We start from the raw sequence: 27515 nt of genomic DNA on the forward strand, positions 1-27515 counted from the left end.
TTATTCAGCTGTTTAAAGTATTTAATTCAATGGCTTTTAGTATATTAACAGGGTTGTGCAACCATCACAATCAATTTTAGAACATTTTTCGCTACCCTAAAAGAAACTGTTTGCATTGTCCGTTCCCCATATCCCCGCCACTGAACAACCACTAATAAACTTTGTGTCTCTACAGATTTGCCTGCCCATCCTGGAAAGTTCATATATTTGGAATCATACGATATGTGGTCTTTTGTGACTGGCTTCTTTCACTTAGCATATTGTTTTCAAAGTTCATCCATGTTGTAGCTCAAATTAGTACTTCCTTTTTATTATATAGAAATTATATTATACAGTAATATATCATAATTATATGTTATATATTATAATGAAAAATAGTATCTCATTATATAGATATGCTACATTTTGTTTTTCCATTCATCAGTTGAGGAACAGTGGGTTGTTTCCACTTTTTGGCTGCTATGAATAATGTTACGAACATTTATGTACCAGTTTTCATGCAGACATATGTTTTCTCTTAGGTAGACCTAGGAGCAGAATTACTAGAACATATGGTACCTTTAAATTTTTCAACGAATTGTCAAACTTTTCCCCAAGTGGCTGTGCCATTTTACATTTCCACCAGCAGTGTTTAAAGGTTTCAGTTTTTTCGTATCCTTTCTCACCTTCTTAAGTATTACCATTTCTTATCCGTAAACTAGAAGGGTAAATACTATCCATGAGAGAAGAGCACCAACAAAAGAAACCAAATAGACAGTTAAGAAAGGAGGCCAAGCTTAATCAATTCTGGACCCCACAAGAAAGATCAAGAATTAATGCTTGTTTTTACTATTATTTTTAATCAGCAATACATTATTTTGATGTTAACGATATGTATAATTAAAGTCCCAAAACCAAACTAGATAGATGGTTTCCTTGACTTTTTTCTTTTTCCCAGACAAACATAATCTGTACATCTTCTGGGATGTAGTATGTGAACTGAAAAGGGCTCAGAAACTGGAAATGAGAGCTCTGAAGTCTAACTCTGGCTAAGGTGCTATACATTCACCTACTAGTAAGTGACAGTACAGTCAAGGATGAACGCCTTCTGTCACAGCGTGAGCACTGGCAATGCACTCTTCTTTTATCCTGGGGCTTCTGAAAACCTCTATTAGTTTCCCCAAATTGAAATCTCTATTAGCTTCCTCAAACTGAAACCTGTAACTAGCGACCTATTTATAAAAAAGAAAAAAAAAAAATCCTAGTGAATATTTTGGACCATAGATGGTCTCATGTAAGTTTATATTTCTATTTGAAAGATGATACAACAGTTATGTTTTCCTGAAAAGACAAGTAAATGGAAGCATATCAGAAATTAAAGCCAAGGCTCTACTATAACCATAAACTCACACATTTTAAACAATATAGATTAATTTATAATGAGTAAAAAAGGAAGGATGGCATATGGGACAGTTTTCTAACTGTAAGAAAAATGCTAAGTGGCAATAATTTTTACCCCATTGTAGGTCTGCCACAGTTTCTAATTTGTCCTTCAGAATAGTGCACATTGGAGTGAAATTTGGCTCTCAGATGCTGGAAAACAGATTCTGGTTTTCCAAGTATCTCCAAGACAACACTAGCCTCATGTCTTTCTATATATTTCTTATAATGCCTCAGCAGCTAATTTCTGATTTTGAGGAATAAATAGCTGAATCTAAGCTGGTCTTTTTAAAATATAGAGCTCAAAGAAGACTGGATGTCTTCAACCAGCTCCATCTAATGTAAATAACATAGAGTACTATTAAACAACATCATTTAATATTCGGTCCGAGCACCCAGGACTGAAAACAAAGAATAAAGATTATGCACTGGTGCCCACACACCTTTGTAACTCAAACTTTTTAAATATAAGAAAAGCAAGTAATTACTGTGATTTTAAAGTCTGTAAATTTGGAGTCCTTGAAGCATCCTGTAAGTCTTGTTTTATTAATTTCATCTTATACCAATTCTAAGAAAATGGACTGACACAAGGTCATTCCTACAGGGACAGAGAGATCATATAGAGAACATAAAGCAGCTCATTACACGTGAGAGACTAACTTGCAGCTACTTTCTTGGCCAGTCAATCAGCAACCATTAAAGGGTCTTCATTATTTATGAAACTCTCATTTAAGATTATGCAATATTATGCATAAAATAAACACTTCATATATCTTGGAATATTAGATTATGTTGTTAGAGCCCCAAACTCAGCTGCAGTGATAGTTATAGTAACTTACCAACTGGACTAGTAGAAACTCTCTGGGAAGGTGGTCTGAAGCCAGGTGCCTTGGAGTTGTCAGGGTGCACATTTTCCAAGTGTCCAAGTACAGAGTTATTCAGGAACGCTGACTGAACAGTGAAAGAGGCGTCTGCAGCAACTCGTGAGGATAGTGGACCATCTCCCCAACCCTGGTTAGCTGGCACCTGACTGCTATCAAAAAGACTACTGAAGTGATTGAAAAGTGTGGCTGGGCCAAATGTCGGTGGCAACGATTTATTTGCTGGGTTAATGTGCATCTGAGAACCATTCATAATGTTCATGGCAGAAGAAAGCTGCACTGCAGCTGGTGGGCCTTGAGGTGGTGTTAAAGGAACTGGATTTGTAACAAAAATAGACTGGGGATCCTGATGTATAGTTGCATTTGGTACCACTGAGTAAAAAGAACTTCTGGGCTGCATTCGATGAGAAACTCGAGGTGCTGGTACAGCTAACTGAGGTAAATTACTGGTATCCTGATTATCAGCAGCAACCAATCTTGGTGATGCCAAAGTCAGTGGAGCAGGTTCTGAATTAGACGCAAAAGGCATTGGCATAGGACTTAAATCAGACACACTGGATGGCTGGGCCTCCTCCTGTGCGTTGTTGGAGGGAGGAGGGGGACTGCTGGATGGGTGAGTTTCTGGAGCTCCTGGGGTGTTACTGGCAGAGCTATTGCAGCTATTTGCAGTTGAAGATGGGGTACACAGGTTTGCCATGGGTTGGTCCTGTGTGGACACTTTCTCTTTGGTGGGTGGCATGGCAGAGAAAGACTCCATCTTCTGTGAAGAGAGCTGTGCTTGAGGAGTACTTGCGGGTAGAAATGTGGTGGGAACTTGCCCACTAGTGATAGGTGCAGAGGAGACCGAAGGCAGGGAACTACAAGTGCTTGTCACAGAAGAAATCACTGTTGCTGGAGGACTCGTCTTAGGCACACAGGCAAACAACTGCTTTCTGACTGATGAAGGAGTCCGGGTGTTTGTCATGCACAGTTGCTGACTGGCAGCGACTACAGAAGAGACAGTGATAGGACAACTGGCAGTAGCTAGTCCAGCAGACTCGGAGGGTAAAATAGTTCCATTCTGGTTAGGTAGCCGGCCTGTGGTATTATGCTTTGGAGAGCTATTTGTGTTGCCAGGATTCACAGGTCTCACTGGGAATGGTCCCCAAGTGTTAGGAGAGGGTGAAAAGGTTCCTCCAAACTGGGCCATGGGTAAGCGAGGATGCCGAATCTGTTGCATAGTCTGAGCAGCCAGCAGGGCAAAATGAGGGTGGGGATAAGCTAAGGGTAGAGAAACTGGGAAAGAAGAACGTACATTTGTTGGAACGTTCTTACTAAGTTTATTAGTGGGCTGGAACGTAGATAATGTTGTTGCCTGTGAAGTTACAAGAGTTGGAGCACCCAAGGGAAATGCATTTTTACTGGAAGCTGCTGTGGTGCCTACACCAGACGAGAAGTTTGCATGGATGGACTTGGTGCTGGTAGGTGTTCTGATATGATTTTTAGGAATCAAGTCTTCCAGTTCTTTAGCAGGATCTTGAATAAGTGCATTGATAAGTTGAACTGCATATCTTGTTGATTCTGTACCACCCCTAGGAAGAAAAAATAAACAAGATCAAAGACATAAAAATCCAGGTAATCTTTACCATGAAAAGAAAATTCTTGATTCTACCATACCTAACAAAAATATGCTTCTAATGAAACTTCACTTCCACACAGAACTAGCCAATATACACTTTCTACAATTACCTTATTGTGATCATTCTCTCGCCATTCTTATCTTTTTGTTTATCCACATCTATATGGGCACCAGTAACATCTTGTATTGCAGTGATATTGCACCCTCCTCTTCCCATTATCCTGGAAACTACTGAGGCTGGAACAGATAACTTCTTTGACCTAAAAAATAAAGACTACACATGAGCTTATGACATCAAATATCTCTGAATAGTAAATTTGTTTTTAAAAAAGATGTCTCTGTAAGTATGTTCATAGACACCTATAGAATAATATTTCTTAAATCTTAAGAGAAAGTTGTTAGTTTTTTACCTCAAAAACTGACCTCATCAAATTTAATTTAGTAAAGGTAAAAATTACACTGCCATTAAAACAAAATATATATTTTACTTAAAAATTATTTTTAAAGATTTTATTTATTTATTTTCAGAAAGAGGGAAAGGGAGGGAGAGAGGGAGAGAAACATTAGTTGGTTGCCTCTTGCATGCCCCCAAATCGGGGACCTGGCCCGCAACCCAGGCCTGTGCCCTCACAGGGAATTGAACCCGCAGCCTTTCAGTTCATAGGCCGGAGCTCAATCCACTGAGCCACACCAGCCAGGGCAAAACAAAAATTATATTTTCATCACTTTTCATCTCTAAGCATTCAAATTTGCCCAAAATATTACAAGTCAACTAAACTGCAGAGACCATACACACTGACTCTAAATTAAAATAATGTATACCATATTGTTAAACTTCACACTGAATAACAGAGGCTAGCTTATCAGTATCAACACCTTATACTTAGCAATAAAGAATAAAGCCTCGGATTTGAACTACATAAAAAGTAACTCACAGGGCTCACTCATCTCCACTTGTATGTGAGGTGAGTGAAGACCGAGAAAAGAATAGAAGCTGATACTGTGCTGGATTATCAAAGAAACTCAGTGTTTGCTGGCCCAACCAGATGAAAACACCCATTATTTTCATGCGGACATTGGTAGGCCCTAAGATTCCCCGTTTGAGGGAGGGACCTTTAAACTTGAAGAATAATCAACGGCAGTCCCTCAAGTACATTTCATAATCAAAATTTATTATCTTAATGCACACAAGTTGGGAAGAATGTATTTATTCTGAAAGCTAGAACATGGAGTAGGCTATATGCCATGAATAATACTTAAATCAATCTGATCATCAAGTGTGCATCACATCTCCTATTCTGCCAAGACTTTTTTGTTTGCATACATGGATACGAAGTCTTGGAAACATTACAGAATAAAAGACTAGGTATCTCAGTCCTTTGGTGATTAAATGCACATTAACAAATCTATATCTGGATTCCCAGTTGTAAAGCGTGAGCAGAGGCTAGAAGTATCATCTGGATTGAGTGTACCATTGAAAAGCAGTGGACTCTCTCTGCTTTTATTCATTTCCCCCATCATGGCTTAAGTATAAGGCAATGTGAACAAAGGCCGTTGTCAGGGTTAGCTGCAGGGGTGTGGGTGTTTTTCTTCCTTTTCTTTTTGAAGAGGAAGGTGGTTTTAATTTTACAGGCTCCTTTCCCCCCATTTTATGGTGATCTAATTGCATTAAAAGCAGCTAACTAGTTCTTCAGAGTATGCTCTCTAGCTCAGTCTAATTTTATTTAAACACTATAAACAGATGGGCTTGATTGTGTGAACCAACATGGAACCCATTAAACAAACATAATAGCTCTCATTAATAACACTGTGACTCTGCTGTCAGGTGTGGAATCATCCCTTAAGAATCTTGTGACCATTTTATATGGTTTGTAAACTTCTACAAGTTCTTTTTAAAAAAAATCTTGTTTTAATAAAATATATTTTGTTATTCTAAAGCCAACACTTGTTTTATATAAAATAGGCATGCAAAATTTACACATTGCTTCTATTTTTGCTTTAGCCTACTTTGGATTTAGTATGACCCTGTAGTTTAAAATAATAACTACATTCAAATTATTCATTAATTGGTTAACCGACTTGCAGAGAAGAATCTGTATGGCCTATGAAAGTTAAAAAAGGTAAGTTTTCTTTTTTAGAATTTAGAAAATTCTAATTCTACTTACCTTCGTACAACTTCTTTCCACCCTTCTTCTCTTTTTTGTCCCCTTTTAGGGCTAGTCAGGTTCATCTTTATGTTTGGAGAGCTTAACGGCAATGACACTGACTTGTAGCTCGCTGATAAGGAATTAGGATTCACTTCACCTTCAAGTCTGAGAAGAGAGAAATATTGAGTTCAGTAAAATACAAATTTTAAGTTAGAAACTCAAAAGATTGTTATTTTATTAACAAAGTTACGATGAAATATTTGAATTAAAATTTGGTACATCAGATTATCAACAATTCAGAAAAATAGAAATACGGCAGAGTCCAATATCTATTTGAGTATAAAAATAAATTCAAGATGCCAAAAGTTATACTATAATCAATAAAAATTATATAGTAAAAGTCAAGGTACATTAATATTTTCAACTTCAAAATGGAATCATAAAGATGTTTAATAATTTCATTTCGTAAATAGCACGATTAGGAGACTGATAAATTTCACTTTTGAATACTGAAGACAGATAATGAGGTGGACTTAAACTGTTTAACACAACTTGTGCTTGAAGAATAAACTTCAAATGATTGTTCCAGGCATGAAAAAGGACAGGTAGATGTCGAGTTAACACATCAGAAAATTTTACCGTGTTTGAGTTTTAGAAGTGGCAGAACTCGTTTTTTCTTCTTGGGAATGGAGTAGCAGTGAGGGGTACCTCCGATCACCAGAGGAATTCACATCCATAGTGAAGTTTAACTCTTGGCTTTTACCGCCACTGCTACTCTCACTGTTGCAGTCTGCGCTGTCCAGGTTATCTGAATCACTGTTCCCACCTGTACCACCACCTCTGGGTTCTCCATTTATTTTATTTTTATCTGCCTTTTGCTGTGCCAAGGATATATGTTGTTCTGGTACTATTAAAGGTGCCGTGGGAGGGGTCTCTTTTGTTTTGTTCTTCTTATTTTTCCGATTGGTGCTGGGGGTTGTCACCACATTGGCCCGTTTTTTCCCAAACGCGTTTGTGAATGTTGCAGATGTTGCGGAGATTCCGATTGTGGTGGTGGTGGTTGCACTAGGAGGCTCAATGGGAACTTCTTGCTCCACTAAAATTATCAAAAAGGATAAAAATCACATTGAAATTCACATATCTCAAAACAAATTATTACAGATATACCTAATACTTCATAATTCAGTTCCTTACATATTTTCCCATCACCTTTATTTACTAACAATTGAAGAAATCTTTACTGTTATTAGAATACACTAGATCATATTTTGATGTCTAAATTGGTATAAAATATTCATACCATTAACATTCTTAAGATCTGAAATGCTAGTCTCATGAACTAACCCTAAGTCAAAATATAATCTGAATTTAGGAAATTTTTCAAACAGGATTTCAGAATTATAATCAAAATAAAGCAAGATTATTTGCCTACTACAAGCACTGTCAGACTGTACAATAAACAACTCCTTGAGGTTAACAAACCCCAGCACTGTAGAGCTTCGAGCCTGAACCTTAGCAAAAAATTTAACTGAGGAACTGGACCTCACCCATATTTGAAATGGGGGAGGAGCACATAGAGAAGAACTTAGCAAACCTCTCTTACTATATTGCTTTTAGGATATACACAGTGTTTTACAGGGCGACTTAAATCACAACACAACTGAACTTCCTCCAATTATGTTTGTCTTCCCCTTTCTGTTTCTCTGTATCACTTTACAATCTAAAATATTTAGAAATACTTACAAGAGTCAACTGTCAATTTCAGATTAAAGTAACTGAATATTTAACTAGAATTAATTAGAGCAAAAACCACTCAAAATGAAATTGATAAACACAGGAAAATTTTATCATTAATTCGATGGGTCATTTCTCACCATCTTCATCATTTTCCTCTTCATCTTCATCTTCTGGTAGTTCTGAATTCTCCTTAGGTTTGTTTTCTTCATCTTCTTCCTGCTTCCTTTTCTGCTCCTCTTTTTTCTTTTTTCTCTTTTCTTTCCTTTTCTCTCTTTTAGCTGCAAGAGCCTGCTTTCTGCTCTCCTCTCTTGACTGCAAATAAAGTAGATGTATCATATTACCAACAAAGCAATAATTTAAAATAAAGAATGAAATTGTATTTTTATGATATGAAGGGCTTCCCCTGAATGTCAGTCTCAAAACATACTTATAAAAGGAACAAAAGAAAACATAAATAAACTGGACATAATGAGAAATAAGTTTCTGTGCATCTCAGAAACCATAAGAAAGTAGAAAGACAATCCATAAAAAGGGGGAAAAGTTTGCAAGTGATACATCTGGCAAGAGACTTGTATTAAGTATACAGTAGTCCTCCTCTATTCATAGTTTTGTTTTTTGCAGTTTCAGTTACCCACAGCCAGACCATATGGCCTGCAAAGCTTAAAACATTTAATATCTGGCAATTTATTTAAAAAAAAAATTGCTGATCCCCTATGTTAATGAGAAATGGGTTGAGGGCTGAAAGAAGAGATTGTATATTCAATTAAAAATCATTTCATTACTCCGTTGGTATAAACCCAATTGGCTATTTAGAGAATTGCTGACCATGTACCTGGGTAGTTACACAAAAATAAAAATTATAAATGTGGATGGGACCATAGTTGTCATCTAACTTCAAACTTCTTTTATTTAAAAACGAAGATAGCTTTTTTCCTTCTGATTTTAACTGTAATCAAGTTTATCATGGCGGTACTAAATTTTTTTCAATTTCTTAATAAGACTTTGAAGGTTTTCACTTTCCCCCTTATTATAAGCAATGCAATAATAAGTCACCTTATATATATTCGTATCTGAGCATTTGTCTATCTTAGGAAAAATTTCTGTAAGTAGAATGGCTGGAGTAAGGGTATTCAACTTTTTAATAGATCCATTTGTCAAAACATCTCTGTTAACAGTTATACTAATTTACACCACACATTAAAAAAAATCATACTAGAGTGCTAATTAATTTCTCCATATCCTTTGCCATCAATAGCTATTATCAGACCTTTATATTTTAAACTTTGACAGTGTGGTCAAAAATTTAAATCACTCTTTTACTGTGTATTTATTTATGATGTTAGGCATTCTCCATCTCTTTATTAAACATCTGCATTTCTTTTTCTGTGACTTGCCCATTTGTGTGATCATTTTTTATTCTGAGCAAGTTCTCTTTTTCTCATTGATCTGTAAGCAATCTTTTCTTCTGTTCTTAGCTTCTAAGTTTTGTTTTGTATTTTTTAAACTAAGAATTGATGCCAAAATTTTACCATTTCTCAAAATGATCACATCTTTTTCTTCCTTTAATCAATAAAATATCATCTCTTACATTCCTAGAATGACTCTATTTAATCATAGAGTTTGTTCTTTTAATATAAATTCTGGATTCAATAACACCACCCTCATTTTCCTGGTAAGCAAATTGAGTCTCAGAACAGTGATCCTATTTACTTAGCTTTTTCCATTTTACCACACTTCGTAGGATACGTAACACTTAGTCTTTAATTGAGGACCTAATAAACCACTTATAGACCAGATCTTATAACAGATAATTTCCAACATTTTACTAAATTTCTTCTCAAACTAATGTTAGTACCACTTAGGCAGTAATGTCATTTGGTAAACTGTGATCTGCTTGAAAACTAGTCCCTCACTGTTACGGTTCAAAATATTTTTTATGAATATGTTTGAATCAAACATTATTGTGGTTTGACAATTTATTAACCGTTTCCTTGGAAAGATATTTTGTTAAATTGGTCATATAAGTGGCAAATTTATCCCAGATTTTCAACAATTTCTAATAAGGAAAGTTATTTTTCTCACTCACTTTTTCCAGATCAAGTTCCTTTAAAAGAATACTTGCATTCTTGTTTGCTTCTGCAGCCTGCTGGTCTTTAGCCTTCACAATTGTCTCAACACATTGGTGACATTTTTTCAACAATTCCTATAGTAAAAAATGGAATTATGTCAATATAGCAACACATAACATAAAATGGCCAAATATAATGAGCTGGTTAACATACCAAAATCCAGGGCTTAAAGCTCACATAATTGAAAATTCACTAAAACAAATCAAGCTATCCTTTGAGTCTAATTATGAATCAATCTTTTAATAAAATAAGGAACCACTTTCTAAAAATTATATATGTTCTTAGAAAACTTTCTAAATCAGGCTAATGGCCTAGTAATAAACTTGAGCTGTAATTATGGTTCAGAAGAGAAAGATAATAATTTATCAAAAGTATTATACCCATTCTCTATTCAAAAATGGAGAAAAGAAAGCATAGAAAGATCAGGTGATCAGTCTCATAGAGGAATTGTTGGTAAGTGCACATTTTGGCATATAACTCTACACAATAAAAGTGTTTCAATAGCATATTAAACCTACCTTATCTGTAATCGTTGCTATGTATCTCATGCACTCTATATCAGAAGGGAACTGATTGACTTCCTTCACCAAATATTGAACAACTTTTACATGACCCTATAAAGAGTGCAACAAAAAATACACAAAAGAATTCTTTGAAATTTTGCCCATATACTTAAAAACTTAAAGAGTAAAAGATACAGTAATACTTCCAGATAGTTTACTAAATTACAAACTGAAATTACAAAAATAAGAACAGTTTTGAGTTTATGAACAGAAAAAGTTCAACATGCTCAGTAATATACAGTATGGATCAAAAGACATGTCTCCTGAATTTAATATGCTCATTTCCCACTGCAAGTAAAAAGCTTTTGTAACCTAGTCCTAAAAACAAAGAAGATATTCTAGATCCCAAAGTATTACTTTGGCTTTCACTTTACTAAACAAGATATAGATTGTCACATTTATCTGAGTCTTGTGAATTTAATCTTGGTAAAACACTTTCTAAATGTCATTATCAAAGGCTGAATAATCTGTTATCAATTCTAAGTATATCTATTATAACATAACCAAATTTGCATAGTTTCTTTTCCTATTAAGGTTCTAAAACATCCTCTAGAATTAGTCTAATGGTGACAAAAAAACAAAAAACAGAAAAGTAGTTACCTCCAGTGCAGGAAATTAATTGAGAAAAGGCATGATGAAACTTTCCAGAATTATAGAAATATTTTATATCTTTATGGGGTATGGGCTACATGGGCATGTGTATCTACCAAAACTCATTAAAAAACAAATCTTAGATTTGTCCATTTCACTGTATGTAAATTACAACTCAATTAAAAGGGAAGAAAAAAATTGAAAAAAAGAATTAAGTCTAGAAAATATTTTAAGATTTTTTCCTACGACACATAACTTACACTGCTCTCATTCAGTAGCTATTTAGTTACCAGCTATTATGAGTTAGGCACTGTGCTAACCAACTGAGTATAAACATTGGTGAAAAAGTCATGGATCTTGATCTTCATGGATCTTCCAGCCTAGTTGAGGAGATAGGCATTAAAAAAGTAAATACGTGTTTGAATGTATAATTACAAAAATGGGACGAGGAAAATAATAGTGTACTATAAAAGAGAAGAAAGACCTCCTTTAGATTTGGTGATAGAGAAGGACTCTGAAAAGTGACATTTAAAATGGGAACGAAAGGGTGAGTAGAAGTGAGCCAGGTGATAAGCAAGAGAAAGAACATTTTGGAAAAAGAAAACCAATGAGCCCTGACTGGTGTGGCTCAGTGGATTACACGCCAACCTGTGAACCAAAGGGTCGCTGGTTCGATTCCCAGTCTAGGGCACATGCCTCGGTTGTAGACCAGGTCCCTGGTAGGGGGTGTGTGAAAGGCAACCTACAGACTGATGTTCCTCTCCCTCTTTCTCCCTCCCTTCCCTAAAAGTAAATAAATAATAAAATCAAAAATAAAAACAAGAAAGAGAGAAAAAGAGAAAACCAGTGAGGAAAAAGCCCTGAGGCAGTTAAAAATTTAGTGCATTCTAGGCCAGTGGTTGAAGTATAGTGAGTAAAGGGGAAGAGTAGCACAAATGACTCGTCTGGGGAGACTGGCATGAGCGTATCTTGCAAGGCTTTCAAAACCATGTTAAGTAATTTATAGTTTATTATAATTCAATGGGAAAGCCTTTTAAAATATAACAGACAAGTGAACCTTCATATATATATGGTTTGATAAATTTTTATGAAGGAGTCCACTCATTTTTGTTCTTCCTTAGGTAGAGAATACATCCATCTGCAAACAATATTTATCCTTATCTCATGTTTTATGTACAACAGCATAACAAAGCTAATCTAGACACCAAGTGATCTAATAATAAAGTTGCCTATAGTGAACTACTATGTATTTTTATAGTTGCTAGGTTTGGCCATCAAATAGAGTGAATCTATAGCAGTGATTGGTGTTATAGTCAATTATCCAAAGTCAATTTATCTTTCTTACATGGTTTTAACTTAGAATTGATTTAAAATTATTAAATTTTATTCCCCCCTCACCCACATCAAATTACCTTGCGAAATGCCGACATAAGAGGTGTGATTTTCCGATTATCTGCTGCATCCACATCAGCACCTGCTTGCACTAGCAATTGTACCACATCAAAATGACCACCATTCGATGCCAACCAAAGGGGTGTGTTTCCCTTCTTGTTATGAACATCAATATGGGCTCCCCTTTAAAATCAAAAGATCTTAATATAGTTTGTTTCCTATGAAGAAGCAGACTTCTATTTTTCTCTATTAGTCTTTTATCTTTTACAAAATATCATGCAAATAATCTGCTCTTTAAAAGGTCAGTAAAGTGGAACAATTTTATTAACTTTAATGACTCTGTGAAAGGGACAGTAGGAAGTTCTAAATATAAATATAAAATTTACTCACCTACTAATCAGGAGCTCACAAAATTTGTAGTGACCTTTGTCTGCTGCTATTGTTAAAGCAGTGTCTCTTGAGGAAGGCACAGGAGGGGCATTGACATCTGCGCCTTTATCAAGGAGAACTCTTCCAACCTCTGCATAGCCTCCAGAAGCAGCTTCCATTAAAGGAGTAAGACCAGTCTGTGTAAAGCAAAAATTATCCAAGTAAATTAATATAATTTCTTTAAAAGACTGAAACCACTGACTTGTGTTTTCCACTTGTGATTTTTCTCTAATAAAAGAGCTAGGCAATACTCACGGTCTTAAATTTCACTAAAAAGCAAGTGAAAATTGTTAGATTTAGTTAGACAAACTAGAATGAACTTATACTATCACATGCTAAACTAAAAAAAAAAAAAAAAGTTTTTAACTTCTCTCTTGTAAATTTACATGAGACCATAACTTCTCTTTTAAATAAATAAAGATATTAAAAGTGAATAACAAGAAACTTAAATAAGGCACAATGTTCAATGGAAAAACTTTTTTAGAATATACTTTATTGAGAATGCAGTTTGCTAAATAACTCAGGGTAAAGTCTTTCAATCCTATCCAAATATAGGTAAAATAGATTAAAATATCACTTCATAAGTTTTATTCATTCTCTTTTGTTCAGTAGTCTCCAACATTTTTGACAAGACATTTCCTACTGGTATCATTTCCAAAATAATACAATCTCTCTAGAACTTCTAATGATCAAGCGGGTCACAATGAGTATCTCTAATATGAAAAGATAAACTGGACAGTAGGTAAGGCTAATTTCTTTGTGTGATGAAAAGTCTGAGGAAAAACAACACTTTCTTATTAAAGAAATAAAACTAATGAAGCTGAGGGAGAAAATATGAAATTTTAATTCAAACCCTTTCAATCTGAAATAACTCCCAGATTGGCCATTTTGTTATTAAGAATTCTACATAAGCTATATTTTTCTAGGGTTCTAAGCAATAAATAAATAAGTAAATAAATAAATATCAACATACTCTTACCTTCTGAATGCTAAGAATCAAGGAATTACCAGACTCTGTCATGATCAGATTAGATTTTAGCTGTCTTAAAGTTCTAATCTACGCAGTAATTTTTTTATTGGGCTTTTTACCAATGGTAAGCACACGCCTCATTAAAGAAGTTCTCTAAAAACTTACATTAAAGGATGCTACAAAATAGTGTTACTACTGAAAAATATCTTACTACAAAATAGTCTTACTGCATTCAAAAGCTGGATTCAAAGTGGAGGATTAACTCCAGCCTGAGGTTGGAAAAAGTACTGATTCTGCTTTCTTCACTGTTCTTAATAGAATTCATGAATGGTGATAGTGTGTCACTGACCACTCTGTAGCACAATTCCCCAATCCTGCATTGGGACATCAGGTTTAACTTGTGACAATTTAAAACAGCACATTCAATTAGAGTTGAAATGCCATTCTCTTTCTACTAGAAATGTATCCGAGGTAGTTGACAAGTTATAAAATGCTTACCTTCGCTCTATGTTCAACATTGGCTTTTCGGTCCAGAAGCAAACTTACTACTTCTGCTCGGCCTTGGAAACAGGCCAGGGTGAGAGCTGTGTTCCGATTGGTCTCTATTTGGGCATTAATGTCTGAACCCATATCAAGCAGCAATTTCACTGCAGGAACATGTCCATTCATTGCAGCCAACATCAGGGGAGAAATACCTAGTTTACTCCCAGTCCTAATGGAGGAAATGTGATTAGAAAATTAAAATGTTACCTGTTGTTTTTAAAAAGCATAGAGAACATAAAACATGAAAACGTTTCAGTAAAAAGCAAGCAATGAATGATGTAATTGTTTAGCTAATAATTAGAAACAGGAAAGTCTCACAATTTAAAACATAATTCCTATTTAGAGGTTATAAATTTCCAGATAGCAAAGTACTTTCTGAAGGAGACCTCTTTAAAAACAGCCACCTTAGCTGAAATAATCTGTGATTATTTATAAGCACATTACAGGAATAATTGTTGGCCCTTGCAACTTTAGTACTATCTTAATTAAAAATGGTATCTGTCCAAATATTTAGGGGAAGATACTTATTCCAAGTAGTAACTTATTGATCATTAATAAAAAAACAAATAAGTGATACGTACCTGGAATTAATTTCTGCTCCAGCATTAAGCAGAATCTTAATGATATTAACATATCCTCCAGATGCAGCTAGACTCAGTGGTGTATAATCAGACACATTCCTATGTTCCTTATTTGCACCTCGAGCCAGCAGCAAGTCTACCACCTACAATGTAAAATGTGAACAGAGAAGTCTAGTTTACACCAAGGGTTCAACTTACAATATAATTAATTAGGCTTTATGTATTCAAATATCAGCATTAGAGGAATGGATTAAATTTCACATCAAGGAATTCAGAGTTTTGAAATCCCAATTGTATTGAAATTACAATTGTTGACCAATGATTCTGCATTTCCTATATGTTAGAACTGTGGTTCATTCATCACATGCACATTTAAAATACAAGCAAAATATTTATAAAATGAAAATTAACATTAACACACCTCCTGACGTCCACCAGAACATGCCAATGAAAGTGGAGTATCCTTAGTTCGTTCAGATTGGGCTTCTATATCTCCACCTTTATCCAAAAGGATTTCAACAACTCCAACATGTCCTGCTGTTGCTGCCAGGATCAGTGGCGTAAAACCTAAATCGGAAAATAAAAATCTCAAACAAATATGTGGCTTTTACTTATTAAGCTACTGTTTTTATTTCTTTATTGTTTTAGTAGAAAAAAGTCTTTAGGGCAGATGCTTATAACCATTTAACATAAACTGCTCTACACCCTGATCTGTTAGTGACAAAAATCCATAAACATCTGATAGAAGGGATATGCTAAGGCAAAGAAAACTATTAAAGTTTATACTCGTAATGAATTTTGATACCTCTGCATGCTCAACTTTTGGATTAGGGAGAAAGGCAACCACGCTTGCTGTACTTCACTGATGATCTACAGTCTAATTTTTGGAGAATAATTTGGCTCTGTAGATGAACAAATCTGGAATTCATAATTGAAATATGCTTACCCATCTTTTTACTGAGATAGTCTAGGAACTATTTATTAATAGCGGTTACATTCACTTTACTTTTGACTGGTATTCTTTACCTTTTTTGTCTCTGTGCTCGATTTTAGCATCTCGTGCAATGAGTACAGATACAAGTTCTTCATGACCACCCGCACAAGCTAGTGTTAATGCTGTGTCATGATTGCTCTCAGTCTAGAAGGGGAAAAAAATAAGTTAGATTTTTTTTTTTTATGAAGGGGTTATCAACTGAGGAGCAAATAATATTTTTGCAATGAATGTACAATGATAATTTTCCAAACAAAGAAAATCAAAATGCACAAAATAAGTTTAAATAAAGCAATACACTCACATGTGCATCAATGTCAACTGAGGGATACACAGGGGGCAATGACTGGGGAGCCACATTGCTTGGAGACTGCGAACAGGGTTCAGGTGTAAGACATTCTGTGGTCTGAGAGGAACTGTTTGAACCAGTGGGCACTCTGCTACTCACAGCTGAAAAACAATATTCATATTCCTGAATTCTACTAAACAGAATAAAGTCACTCATATACAAAAAATACCAAAAACATAATATCCTGTATCAGCAATATAATGCAGTAGTTAAATCCTAAGTTTCGGAGTTAGATGAACCTATGCTTGAATCCCACTACTGACTTTCTACTCTTGGGCAAGAAATTAAGCCTCTTGGAGTCTCAGTTTTCCTTATATATAAAATGGGTATAATAATAATAGTTCCTGCCTTGTAAGGCTGTTGGAAAGACTAGTTAGAATAATGCAGGTTAAATACTTAGTACAGTGTCTGATATTGAGTGCAATAAAAAATGGTAGCCTTTTACATCATGAACAGAAATAGTTTCCAAAAATAAATTAAAGAATTTCATCTTAATTTGTTAAAGGCAATTAGATAAAAATATCCCGAAAACAATGCAAAAAAAGGGAGGGGAGAGAACAAGTTAGAATATTTCTCATTGAAGTAGCAGAAATCATGAATTTTTAAAAAAATTCAATATGTGCTTTGAAAATTTGCTACAATAAAGCAGTGTCTGAAAATCAAACTATTTTTAAAATGAACATTGGAACTTTTATTTGGAATCTCAATATTTGGTGTTTGAAAACTTTGTTAATTAAAATTATACCTTTATGTCTCTGCATATTTCTCACATTTCTTTAAAGATGAAGTTTCCCTCATAGAGCGGGAAACAGGACCTATCTTAAAGGGATGTTGTGAGTTGTCTGGGAGATAATTTATAAAAAACATTTAACACAGTGGCACATACTAAGTACTTAATAAATAAATGTTAATTATTAGATATTATATGGGACTTTCAGTACTATTATTGACTATATTGAAAAATAAAACATTACTAGTTACTCAAGAAGGAAAAAACTCAGAAAAAAATACAATCATTAATAATATAGAAAAAAAAGACAACAAAGTTTCAGTGATGGCAATAAACTTCTATCGCCCAGACTAAAAGTCAATCAAAAACACGTGGGTCTTAAAGGGAAACTTAAGCATTTCAAATGTTAGAGAATGTTTTCTCTAGAATTTTGATAGGACTGGACCCCAATTACTTGCTAAGGTATTCACAAGTGTGAATGACTCAGTTTAGTATACTACCTTTTAAAAATAACAAATTTTAAGATGTTCAGGTATGTTGCTACATGAACTGTCGTCCTCCCACCATCAATACATATAAAATTATCTTAGCAACCCTGGCTGGTGTGGCTCAGTGGATTGAGCGCCAGCCTGCGAACCAAAGGGTCACCGGATTGATTCTCAGTTAGGGCACATGCCTGGGTTGCGGCCAGGTCCCCAGTAGGGCAAGCACACATTGATGTTTCCTTCCCTCTCTTTCTCCTTCCCTTCCCCTCTGTCTAAAAATAAATAAAATCTTTAAAAAATAAATAAAATTATCTTAGTGATATGAATTTCTGCGGCTTGTCACCACATAACTATCCATTTAAAAATAGAAATGATTATTATATATGTTTCACCTATAAGAACATGCACATGGAAAAAAAGCTTTAAAATTTTTGTCACTTAATGAATTAAAAACAGACATTAATTTGTTACACTTCCTCAAAATAGCTGATATATTTGGAAATTAGCTTCAGCAAACAAGATACTAAAGATTGACATATAGCACCTTTATAATAATAAGATTTTTACAGTGTTCTCATAATTATTAACATATACCTTAGTGAAGAACTATTTTTCTCTCATTACTAATTTTGTTTATTCATGTTATTTCTTTGTTATATGAAAAACAGATATTTGAAAGTTTTTAAAAAGTTGACTAGAGTGCTATGCCAGAATGTGATGTTATAAAAGACTTTACATAGTTGACTTTTAAAAAATTTGAAAATTTCAAATTTGAAAATTTGAAATGCACAAAAAACTTTTGTGCATTTAAAAACTATTACCAAAAATGTGTTGTTATATCAATTATTGTACATTTTCTACAACATTCCTAGAAACATTTTTTCCTCCTTGCAATAATGACAATCAGAAACATTCCATAGAAATGATTCTAATAGGATTAATTGCATACAAAGAGTTAAAAAGATAAAACTAAAAAGTAGTAAAGATTTAAAGATACATGTGGAATACAGGTTTTATTAAGATAAAATTATACCAGGACTACGACATTTTAATGAATCCTAAATTGTTTCCTACCTCTGAATAAAATGTATCTGAAAATCACTAAGATCACTATCAAAAGTCACTATATAATTCATATTAAACTCATGCAGTATCCTGAAAAGCATAAAAGAACTAAGTGTAATATGCTACTTAATTCTTTATAAAATTTAAGAGTTTTGTGGGTGATATGGAAGATAATAAGCCTTACTATATAAAAATCTCAGATACTAGGTGTACATAAGCTATGTTGTTGTAAAAAGTTTTAATAAATTAATTCACTATAATCTGTTTTATATAACTACTAGTTTCATCTAAATAAAACTATAAATAAAATATTAACATCTATTAGAGGAAATTATTTAAACATATTTTATTGTAAATGCCCTCTAAAATAAGAGGACTTCCTAATTACTCTATCCTTAAGTCACACTGGCTACCACAGAATTATTTAAAATAAAATACTTTTGAACCGGAATTTGTTGTAAGAGAGCCTATTAAGATGCCGACAGCCATAACAATGTACTAAAGACACAAAACTATGTTAAACCTTACATGCCCGTCAAATCTTAATATAAAGATAAGAAATTTTTTATTTAATACAATTTAGAAGTTTGAGGAAATAATAACAACCTTTAAGACATTCAAGAACTTCAAGTAGAAATCAGATGCACCCCTATTACATCCAAGGTTCTTATACCTGGCTGAAATGACTTTGACTCCTGTAACTTACTAGCAACTTAACTTCTATCAGCCTCATTTTTTAACAGAAAAGCAGGTGGAAAAAGCACTTATTTTATAGATTATAAATAGCCCATGAGATAATGTATATAAGCATTAGCACAAAACTCGTGCATTGTAAGTGCTCAATAAATGTGAATAATTGGTATTAGATGATTTTTAGCCAATGTTTTTTATATATCGATAACAATATTTTTACTAAATACTTCTAGAACTCCTCAATGGTCAAAGCTATTTTGAGTTTCTTTAAATTGCTTTAAATTTCCAGGCCTCAGTTCTAGACATTTGAACTGAGAGTCACTATTATGCTAAACTCTAAAAGCCCAAAACTTTCAGAAGAAAAGGACTTGAGGAACTATGTTCCCAATCAAGAATTTACATATATTTTGGCTGGGAATATATGAAATATAACACAAATAAGACTATATACTAAAAGGCTAAGTTAGTCAGCTAGTCATGACATTAATAAATTACGTAATTACTAACTCATTATCATGATAAATTTTGAGACTATAACAATAAAGAAAAAATACTCCTATACTTAAAGAGTAAATTTATTGCTCTTACAAATAAATATTCCCTAAAGTGTAATTGTAAAATGTACAGTATTCTCTCATTTATTAAATTCAAGGCATGAGAACTAGATTTAATTTAGATGTAATGGAAAATTTTTACATGAACAAAAGTTTTGTATTTATTGGCTGATTTACAAATTAAGACTTATTAATAAAAGAATATTGTACAATATGACAGGTCAACTATCACTAGATATTAATGTGTAACAGAAATTAAGTTATTAGTTTTTATTAATGTCATATATAATCAAAAGATGTTTTCTATATAAGCTTTTGGAAGTTTCACATTAACTTTGTCAAAGACCATTTCAATTTAACAAATTCACCAGTGAATAAAATTTGACCTCCCCTAAAAGAACTGTCCAACCGTCTATTAATATTATAATAAAGTTCTTATCTATAAGTTAAGTTTTAGGGCTGCTTACACATTCTTAAAAAAAAAGAAAATACAGGTCCAAAGTTACAACAAAACTAGATCCATCAGTAAAGTGAGTTTCATAACTGAGTATTTCATTAGGAACACTACAATGCTGTTTATAGAATCCTATGTCTTAAAAATTATTTCCAGATCACCAGTTTCATTATTATTCATCATCACAGTTCATACTCTAATATCTGCTTCTACCCAGATTAGAAATCAGAACTATAAACAAACGACAAGAGTTTATTCATAATTTATAACAATTCTCAATGCTAATGACACAAAGTTAATTTGAGTTAAGTGGCTGTGGGCTGAAGATATAAAAATCCAAATTAAAGACTCTACCTCCTTAAAACATTTCCCAGAATTTTTATTGTCTTTACAAAAACTAAGGTACTGCTCCTCTGCACAGTGATACCTATTACATATTAGAGGAGCCCACAGGCTATATTACAATTCTATAAGCATTGGAACTCATACACATACCCAACAAAATTCCTGATTTAAGTAATCTTATTCCACATTTTTAAAGATTCAGTAAAGATTAGGAAGACTAAAGGCTCACAAAAGAAGGAAACTGGGATAGCATATTTGGGTTGGGAGGAGGGGAGGAGAATATGACAGGAAGAAACAGACAACAGTAAGAAAAAAAAATGTTGCAATCAAGAGACAGAGGACTGGCCTGCCTTTGAATATCACTCCAGCTACATCTTAGTTCTTGGTCTTCATCCACTGTCAACAGCCATCTGGCTGCATTTCTGAACTGGGCTCTCATGGAGGTGATACATTCACCAGCCATCTTTAGGAAGGTAAATGATTAATTGCACTGTTTTCCCACTGCTGCAAGGACAATGAAAGGGAAAGTAAACTTGTGCACCTCATTTCATATCTAGTTGTAATATTCCACCAAAGAAAAGAAAAAAAAAGAAAACCAGAAACATATACGTTAATGTTACCACGCCCTTCTGTGTGTGTTGTGTTTGTATTTCTGTCTGTATGCGTTCATCAAGACAGTTAATATAAAAATCTCAATCTCCAAACCATCATCAAGTTGATAGTAATTTATAACTTTAAATACTGTAACAACAAACACTGTAACAACAAACACTGTATCAACACGGAATGCTTATAGTTTTCTCTGAACATCCCTTTTAATTAAAAACATTTAAATTGGGCTAATACAATTATAAATAAAGAAAAAGCAATGTGATTTAGAATTCTGATTTCCAAACATCAAAATCACTAGCAGGAAAATTTAATGTATAATCTTAAGTCAGTATCTCTAAAGCCTACAAAGAAATTCTACTTTGAGATCTATCACACGGTGGTTTTGATACCAAAGGTCTAAAATAAAAGATCATGGCAACTTTATTCCTTTGCCTTTGCAAATAAAAACAAAGAACAGGGGCAAACACACTTTTGTGCATCACTGTTGTTGAGTTTAGTTAAGGTCACTTCCAAAACACTTCAAGAAATAATTTTACAAAGATAGTTCTAAAATGTAAAAGTACAAAGGTGGTGTTTTTGGAGGGTCACATAAAGAAGTTGAGCACACAGATTAAAGAGAATTATTACAGATATATTTCTTAACCCACCTGCTATCAGGTCATCAAGAGTGTCGGTAAGCGTCTGGGCTGGAGTTGCAACCATTAGTCCATCTGGTTCTTGAACTAACAGCCCCTGATCATGTCCAGTAATAGCAATCTGAGGCTGTCCTATAATCTGATGATTACCTGATACTTTCTGAAGTTCAAGAGAATTTGTCCCATTAGAACCTAAGTCACTGGAAAAGTTACACTGCGGAGATGATAAAGGCTGGACTGGGACAAAATCAATTTGTTCTGCCGATGGTGGAGACTGCTGCTCATCATCAACATCATTATCCTTAAATAAGATTGTGTCAACCTGAGGTAACTCTGAAAAGTGATCCTCTAGGAGACTACCATCTCCTTCCCCTTCTGGGAAAACTCCTCTATGAGAGCACTGCTGGTGTAGAGATATTGTGTCTTTCTGACCTTTGGTTTCCAAGTATTCTTTGGTAAATTGCTGCTGTGTTTTCATCTGCAACTGCCTTTCCACCTTCTGCAGCTCTTTCAGTATTTTCTTCTTCTTCTGGACTTGCTCTTCTCTGTTCTTTTTAAGTTCTTCTATCTTATCTTTGTTCAGAGGTTCACCTTGAATTAACTCCAATGACTTAAGCTGTGCTTTTTCAATAGCACTAATTCTTTGTCCCAGTTCATTCAGCTTGCCTTCAGTCTCCTCTACTATGCACTCCAAAGGCTGGTATGGGTGAAAAGGTGGCAGTACGTCCTGATCTGCTACCTGCAGGGAACTGGACTTCTGCTTGGATGTACCTAAGCACATGAAAAATGTTTGAAAAAGTGCCATGCTAAAAAAAAAAAAAAATCAGCTCCCCCTCCCACACACATGGACCTCCCTCCCCAAACCATTATAACTAATGCTGTAGAATGAATGTTCAAAGATTCACACAGTGGTAGGTAGATTAAAGACTATACTCATCTATTTAACAGTACAAACTGGGAAGTTGCTAATTCAAAAATGTGATTTTGTTAAACAAGAAAAATTTAATCTTTAAAATAGGAGCATTTTGGAAATTAAGACAGGACAGAAAGAAAAGAGAAAGAGGAAAGAGTCTCAAAATTCTGCTTACTTAACTACACTTTTAAAGAACATCAAAAGTAAAGCAACATAAAAATAGTGTTAAGATGCCATTAATGTTAGCTTAACTGTTCAATTTTTCTTTGTACAATATTAATTGTGCACAAAAAGAATACTTCATGAAACTGTAACTTGTAGATGAAAGTGTCTTCCAAATTGCCAAAAAATGCGTAATATATTAAAATGTAATGTGAAATCAGTTTTCTGAAGACATATCCTTGTAAAATCTTCCATTTAGTCTTTAACACTTCTGTACCTGAACACTAATACTAAAAAGGACAATTTTTTTCTGAGTTTAAGGAAACTCTCCATGTAAAAGTCTATGAGAGAAAAAAAACGAAGTTACCTAGGAGAAAAATCAGATTTCCCATGTAAGATTACTCATAGTGAAAATGTATGTTAAAAATAAAGTAAATGTGTATTATTTTAAGGTTTTACATCATGCTTAAGTTACTCCCCTCATGACAAAATAATTATCAATATTAACAATCCTAGTATCTGGACATAAAGTGGCGGATATATATAATAACCACTTTAATTCAAGGCTTAAACTTCTTGTTTAGGAAGAATGGGACTATTCAGAATAAAAAGGAACAAACTACTGATATATCCTACAACATGGATGGACTTTGAAAACATTATGCTAAGTCAGCGATTTTCAACAAGTGTGCCGCGATACACTGGTATGCCACAAGAATTTTTAAAAATGCAATACCTGACTATTTAGTCAGGGGCACTGACCTCTTTTCACTTACATAGTCAAACAAAAAAATGACAACAGCCAACACAACAATAGCCATCCAGTGTGAATGAATCAATATTATAACTATTTTTTTAAAAGGTTTTATTTATTTATTTATTTTTAGAGAGGGGAAGGGACAGAGAAAGAAAGGGAGGGAAACATCCATGTGTGGTTGCCTCTCGCGCGCAGTCTGCTGGGCCCACAACCCAGGCATGTGCCCTAGACTGGAATTGAACTGGTGACCCTTTGGTTAGCAGGCCAGAGCTCAATCCACTGAGCCACAGCAGCCAGGGCAAAGTTATACCTATCTTTTCTGTCAGATTGGCAAAAAATGTATTTTTTGGTGGGCCGTAGAATTTTAGTAATTAGTTTATGTATACCATGTAATGAAAAAGGTTCAAAGTCACTATGCTAAGTGAAAGAAGGCAGACACAAAAGACCATACATTGTGCAACTCTATATCAAATCTATAGAGACAGAAGGGAAAGTAGTGGTTGCCAGGGGTTATAGTGGTGATTATGAAGACTGATTATGAGAGATCTTTTGGAGTAAAGAGAAATATTCTATAATTTGATGGTGGTGACGGTTATTCAATTCTGTAAATTTATTAAAACTCATTGCATTGTACACTTAAAATGAGTGAACTTTATGGTATTTAAATTAAACAACAATGAAGCTCTTTTAAAAAAAGAACTGGGTAAGAAATACTTGTTTACTTTTCTGAATTGTAGTCAATATATATTAGTAACATAGTTAACTTAATTCAAAAAATAGATCATTCAAACATTCAAAATAATTCTCAAGTTCAGAAGAACTTGATGTTAATATCCCATCAGATGTTGAAACATATTGAATTGCAAGAGGGTGACAAAACCATTGAGGAGCAATATCAGAGATTCAACTGCTTTTTTGCTAGATCTTAAAACTGCAGTATCTCAAATATCTGCAACATGTTTTATTACTGACAAAGTTTAACAGTTTTTCCACAAGAAACTGTCTTTAACAAGGTCAGAAGACCACAGTTCCAAAATCACTGCCACCCCTTTAAGAGATTTAGTTATTCTTTAAATGAAAACTTCAGCAAAATATATTGTCTTTATTCAAATTTTATACTCCTATCTGAGCGAAGTGGTGGGGAAAGACTTTATCCTTTAAGAGGAAACACCTTTAGATTTGTGAGATAATTTTATAAATATTTCCATAAGCTTATATAGGAATCCATGGTTTGGATTTATTTGTTCAAAGTACCTAATGAGAATCAACAGATAAGAAAAGGGAGGTTAGCCAACACGAATAGCAATATATAACTCTGCTAGCCCAGCAAGGAAATTTTCATTTGTGTGAAAATTCAATGACATCAGCAGTCTAAATTTAGAAATTCTGCAAAGACTAAATTCTCCTTTAAACATTTATTAATTTCAAAACACCCTTGTATAGTTGCTATGTAATCTGTATATAAGATTAAGGAAATCCATGTTATGAGTACAACACTAACCAGACTGGTAATTATATGAACATATTGTATGTTCACAAATTAAAAATCTTATAAATAATAAGATGATCCAAATAAGACTAGAATTTTGAGGACAGTATCAGGAATGGCCCTTTTTTGTTAACGAATAAGATGCAAGAAGTTTAGAACACAAGATTATTAAAAATAACTTAACTGAATATAGAAACTATAAGTCCAGAATATAGGTAGCAGTAAAAACAAAGGATGGTGAAAGCAATGAAGAGAAAGCAGTTCTTCCCCAAAGAGTCAATGGCTGAGTGTCTGTAACCATGGAGTTAGTGGAATTGCCTGGATACACAACAAAGCACTAATACAATCCGTAACAACATTAAGAATAAAGCAGGTTGTTTAAAAATAAATAATGTAACTTAATCATTCCTAGAAGCTGAAGCAACACTTTCAATTTTGGAGAAAAGTAGAGAATGTGGCAAGTGTCCTTTTAGCAACAAATTTTCAGTTAGTAGGAAGACAGTAATATATAAGATGCTAGAAAATAAGAATTTTCGTCTCCTTCCAACATCTCTCACTGTCACATATACATAAATAAATCTATTCATTGGTAACACCAAATAACATTATAAAGTACTCTCTAGGAATTTAGGAAAAGTCACCATCTCATCTTTTTGGTTTGATTTCTATTCTACTTCCTGCTCTTTTATTTTTCTTCTATTAATACAAGTAGAAAGTATTTGTAATAGGAAACCATGATATAGAGACAGCTTAGAATGTGGCCTTTATTTTTTTATGGGCAGTGAGGAAATGAGGTAAATGTGTACTTGCCAAATATTTAGTTTACTACTAAAATGAGTTAATTGTACCATTTTGTGTCTAAAGTAATTAATATACTATGCAATAGAAAAATAATGGCCAAAGGACAAAATGCATGATGTACAAATAGATCTAGCTTTGATTTTATATTTTCTTACTTCGTTTTGTCTAATCAAATATAAATTTTGGTCTGTGATTCCTTGCTTTCTTATATCACTACATAGCAGCTTACTAGAGTAATGTGTTTTAAAAGAATGATTTTTTTAAACAGCATTCCCAACTGGGTCTTCAATAGAGATAGGAAAAAAACGATCAAGTAGTATAGAAAATAACACAGTACATCAAATGTAGTAGAGTATATACTATGTAATGGAATTTGTGTTTGGGTAAATAGATGTAAATGGTGTCCTTGGTTTCAATATTCTTACTGTGGTCATAGTAAAAAATGAAAGTCATTGGCCTAGAATTGACTCATTCTTTCCGTTTATGTCTAAATATCTGTCTCAAAATTCCCCACAGTAACAGGGCATGCTTATCAACCTTTCACACAGTAAGGTTAACCAAGAGTGTCCAAAGATAGAGCATCTGTGTTATAAGCTAAGAGATTATTTCAACCTTCTGCCTTTTACTATAAGCAGTTATATGTTAAAAGACATTATTAAATCTGGGCATATGTAATTCATGTAAGTATGATTACATAATGGAAATCTACTAAACTAGAAAATATCAGTAGTAAAATTCCCAGAAGAATATTCATTTAATTCACTATACATATATTTTTTCTCAACACTTAATGATTTGGTATAAAAACACAAGAACTTTCCATGTTACCTATTCACTCTCGAATATAAAGCAACATGTTAATTTAATACTTACTTTACATTAATATTTCTGTTTTCAATCTTTCCCCCGCCATTCTAGAATACTACTTTTAGATTAATTCTTTAAAAAACATTCTCTTTAATCACAATGTCTCCATTCTTAAAAATTTTAATATTCTTCTTTTGTCCTCAGAGTAATCTATATTCTTTAGCCTGGCATTCATTAGTTTATTCAACAAATACTGGAACATCTAGTACAAGCAAGGCATAGTGGACCATACAAAGATAAACAACATAAACCCTGCCCTTGAGGAGCTTACAATCTAAAAGAGGAGATAAAAGATATTCAAGTCCAAATAAAAGGACAAATCCAAGGACTGGCAGGCATGGAGATGGGGGTATATAGGAACCCTTATGCATTGCTGGTGGAAGTGTAAACTGCTTTTTAGCCATTCTAGAGAGCAAATTTGTGTAATAGTACTTTCAGACAAACATGCGACAGGCAATTCTCTTCCTAAATTTATCCCAAAGAAATTCTCACACAGATCCAGGAGGGAACTGTATCAGGATTTTCATCACAGCATTGTTTGTGGTGGTGAGAAGCGAGACACAACTGTGTACCCATCCCTGGGAGAAAGGACAGGTAAAAAAATGGAGGATAT

The 27515-nt window shown here is 33.8% G+C and overlaps 1 protein-coding gene across 3 annotated transcripts in view; it reads right to left on the bottom strand.

The window, feature by feature from the left end:
* Positions 1-27515, bottom strand: part of ANKHD1 (ankyrin repeat and KH domain containing 1) — a 107016-nt gene that overhangs the window by 4530 nt on the left and 74971 nt on the right. For all 3 annotated transcript variants that reach the window (XM_054568340.1, XM_054568339.1, XM_054568341.1), the window contains 15 exons: positions 21926-22684; positions 16296-16441; positions 16027-16138; positions 15422-15567; positions 15001-15143; positions 14375-14588; positions 12868-13043; positions 12498-12660; positions 10450-10545; positions 9889-10005; positions 7940-8114; positions 6705-7161; positions 6084-6230; positions 4029-4178; positions 2259-3871 (listed from right to left, as the gene is read on the bottom strand). In XM_054568340.1, coding sequence (XP_054424315.1) covers positions 2259-3871; positions 4029-4178; positions 6084-6230; positions 6705-7161; positions 7940-8114; positions 9889-10005; positions 10450-10545; positions 12498-12660; positions 12868-13043; positions 14375-14588; positions 15001-15143; positions 15422-15567; positions 16027-16138; positions 16296-16441; positions 21926-22684 — 4614 coding nt within the window. The remainder of the gene's footprint in view (positions 1-2258; positions 3872-4028; positions 4179-6083; positions 6231-6704; positions 7162-7939; positions 8115-9888; positions 10006-10449; positions 10546-12497; positions 12661-12867; positions 13044-14374; positions 14589-15000; positions 15144-15421; positions 15568-16026; positions 16139-16295; positions 16442-21925; positions 22685-27515) is intronic.

Source organism: Pteronotus mesoamericanus, unplaced genomic scaffold (assembly GCF_021234165.1).
Source record: "Pteronotus mesoamericanus isolate MK-2021 breed Mesoamerican mustached bat unplaced genomic scaffold, CSHL_Meso_final contig_2, whole genome shotgun sequence".
Taxonomy (NCBI): Eukaryota; Metazoa; Chordata; class Mammalia; order Chiroptera; family Mormoopidae; genus Pteronotus; species Pteronotus mesoamericanus.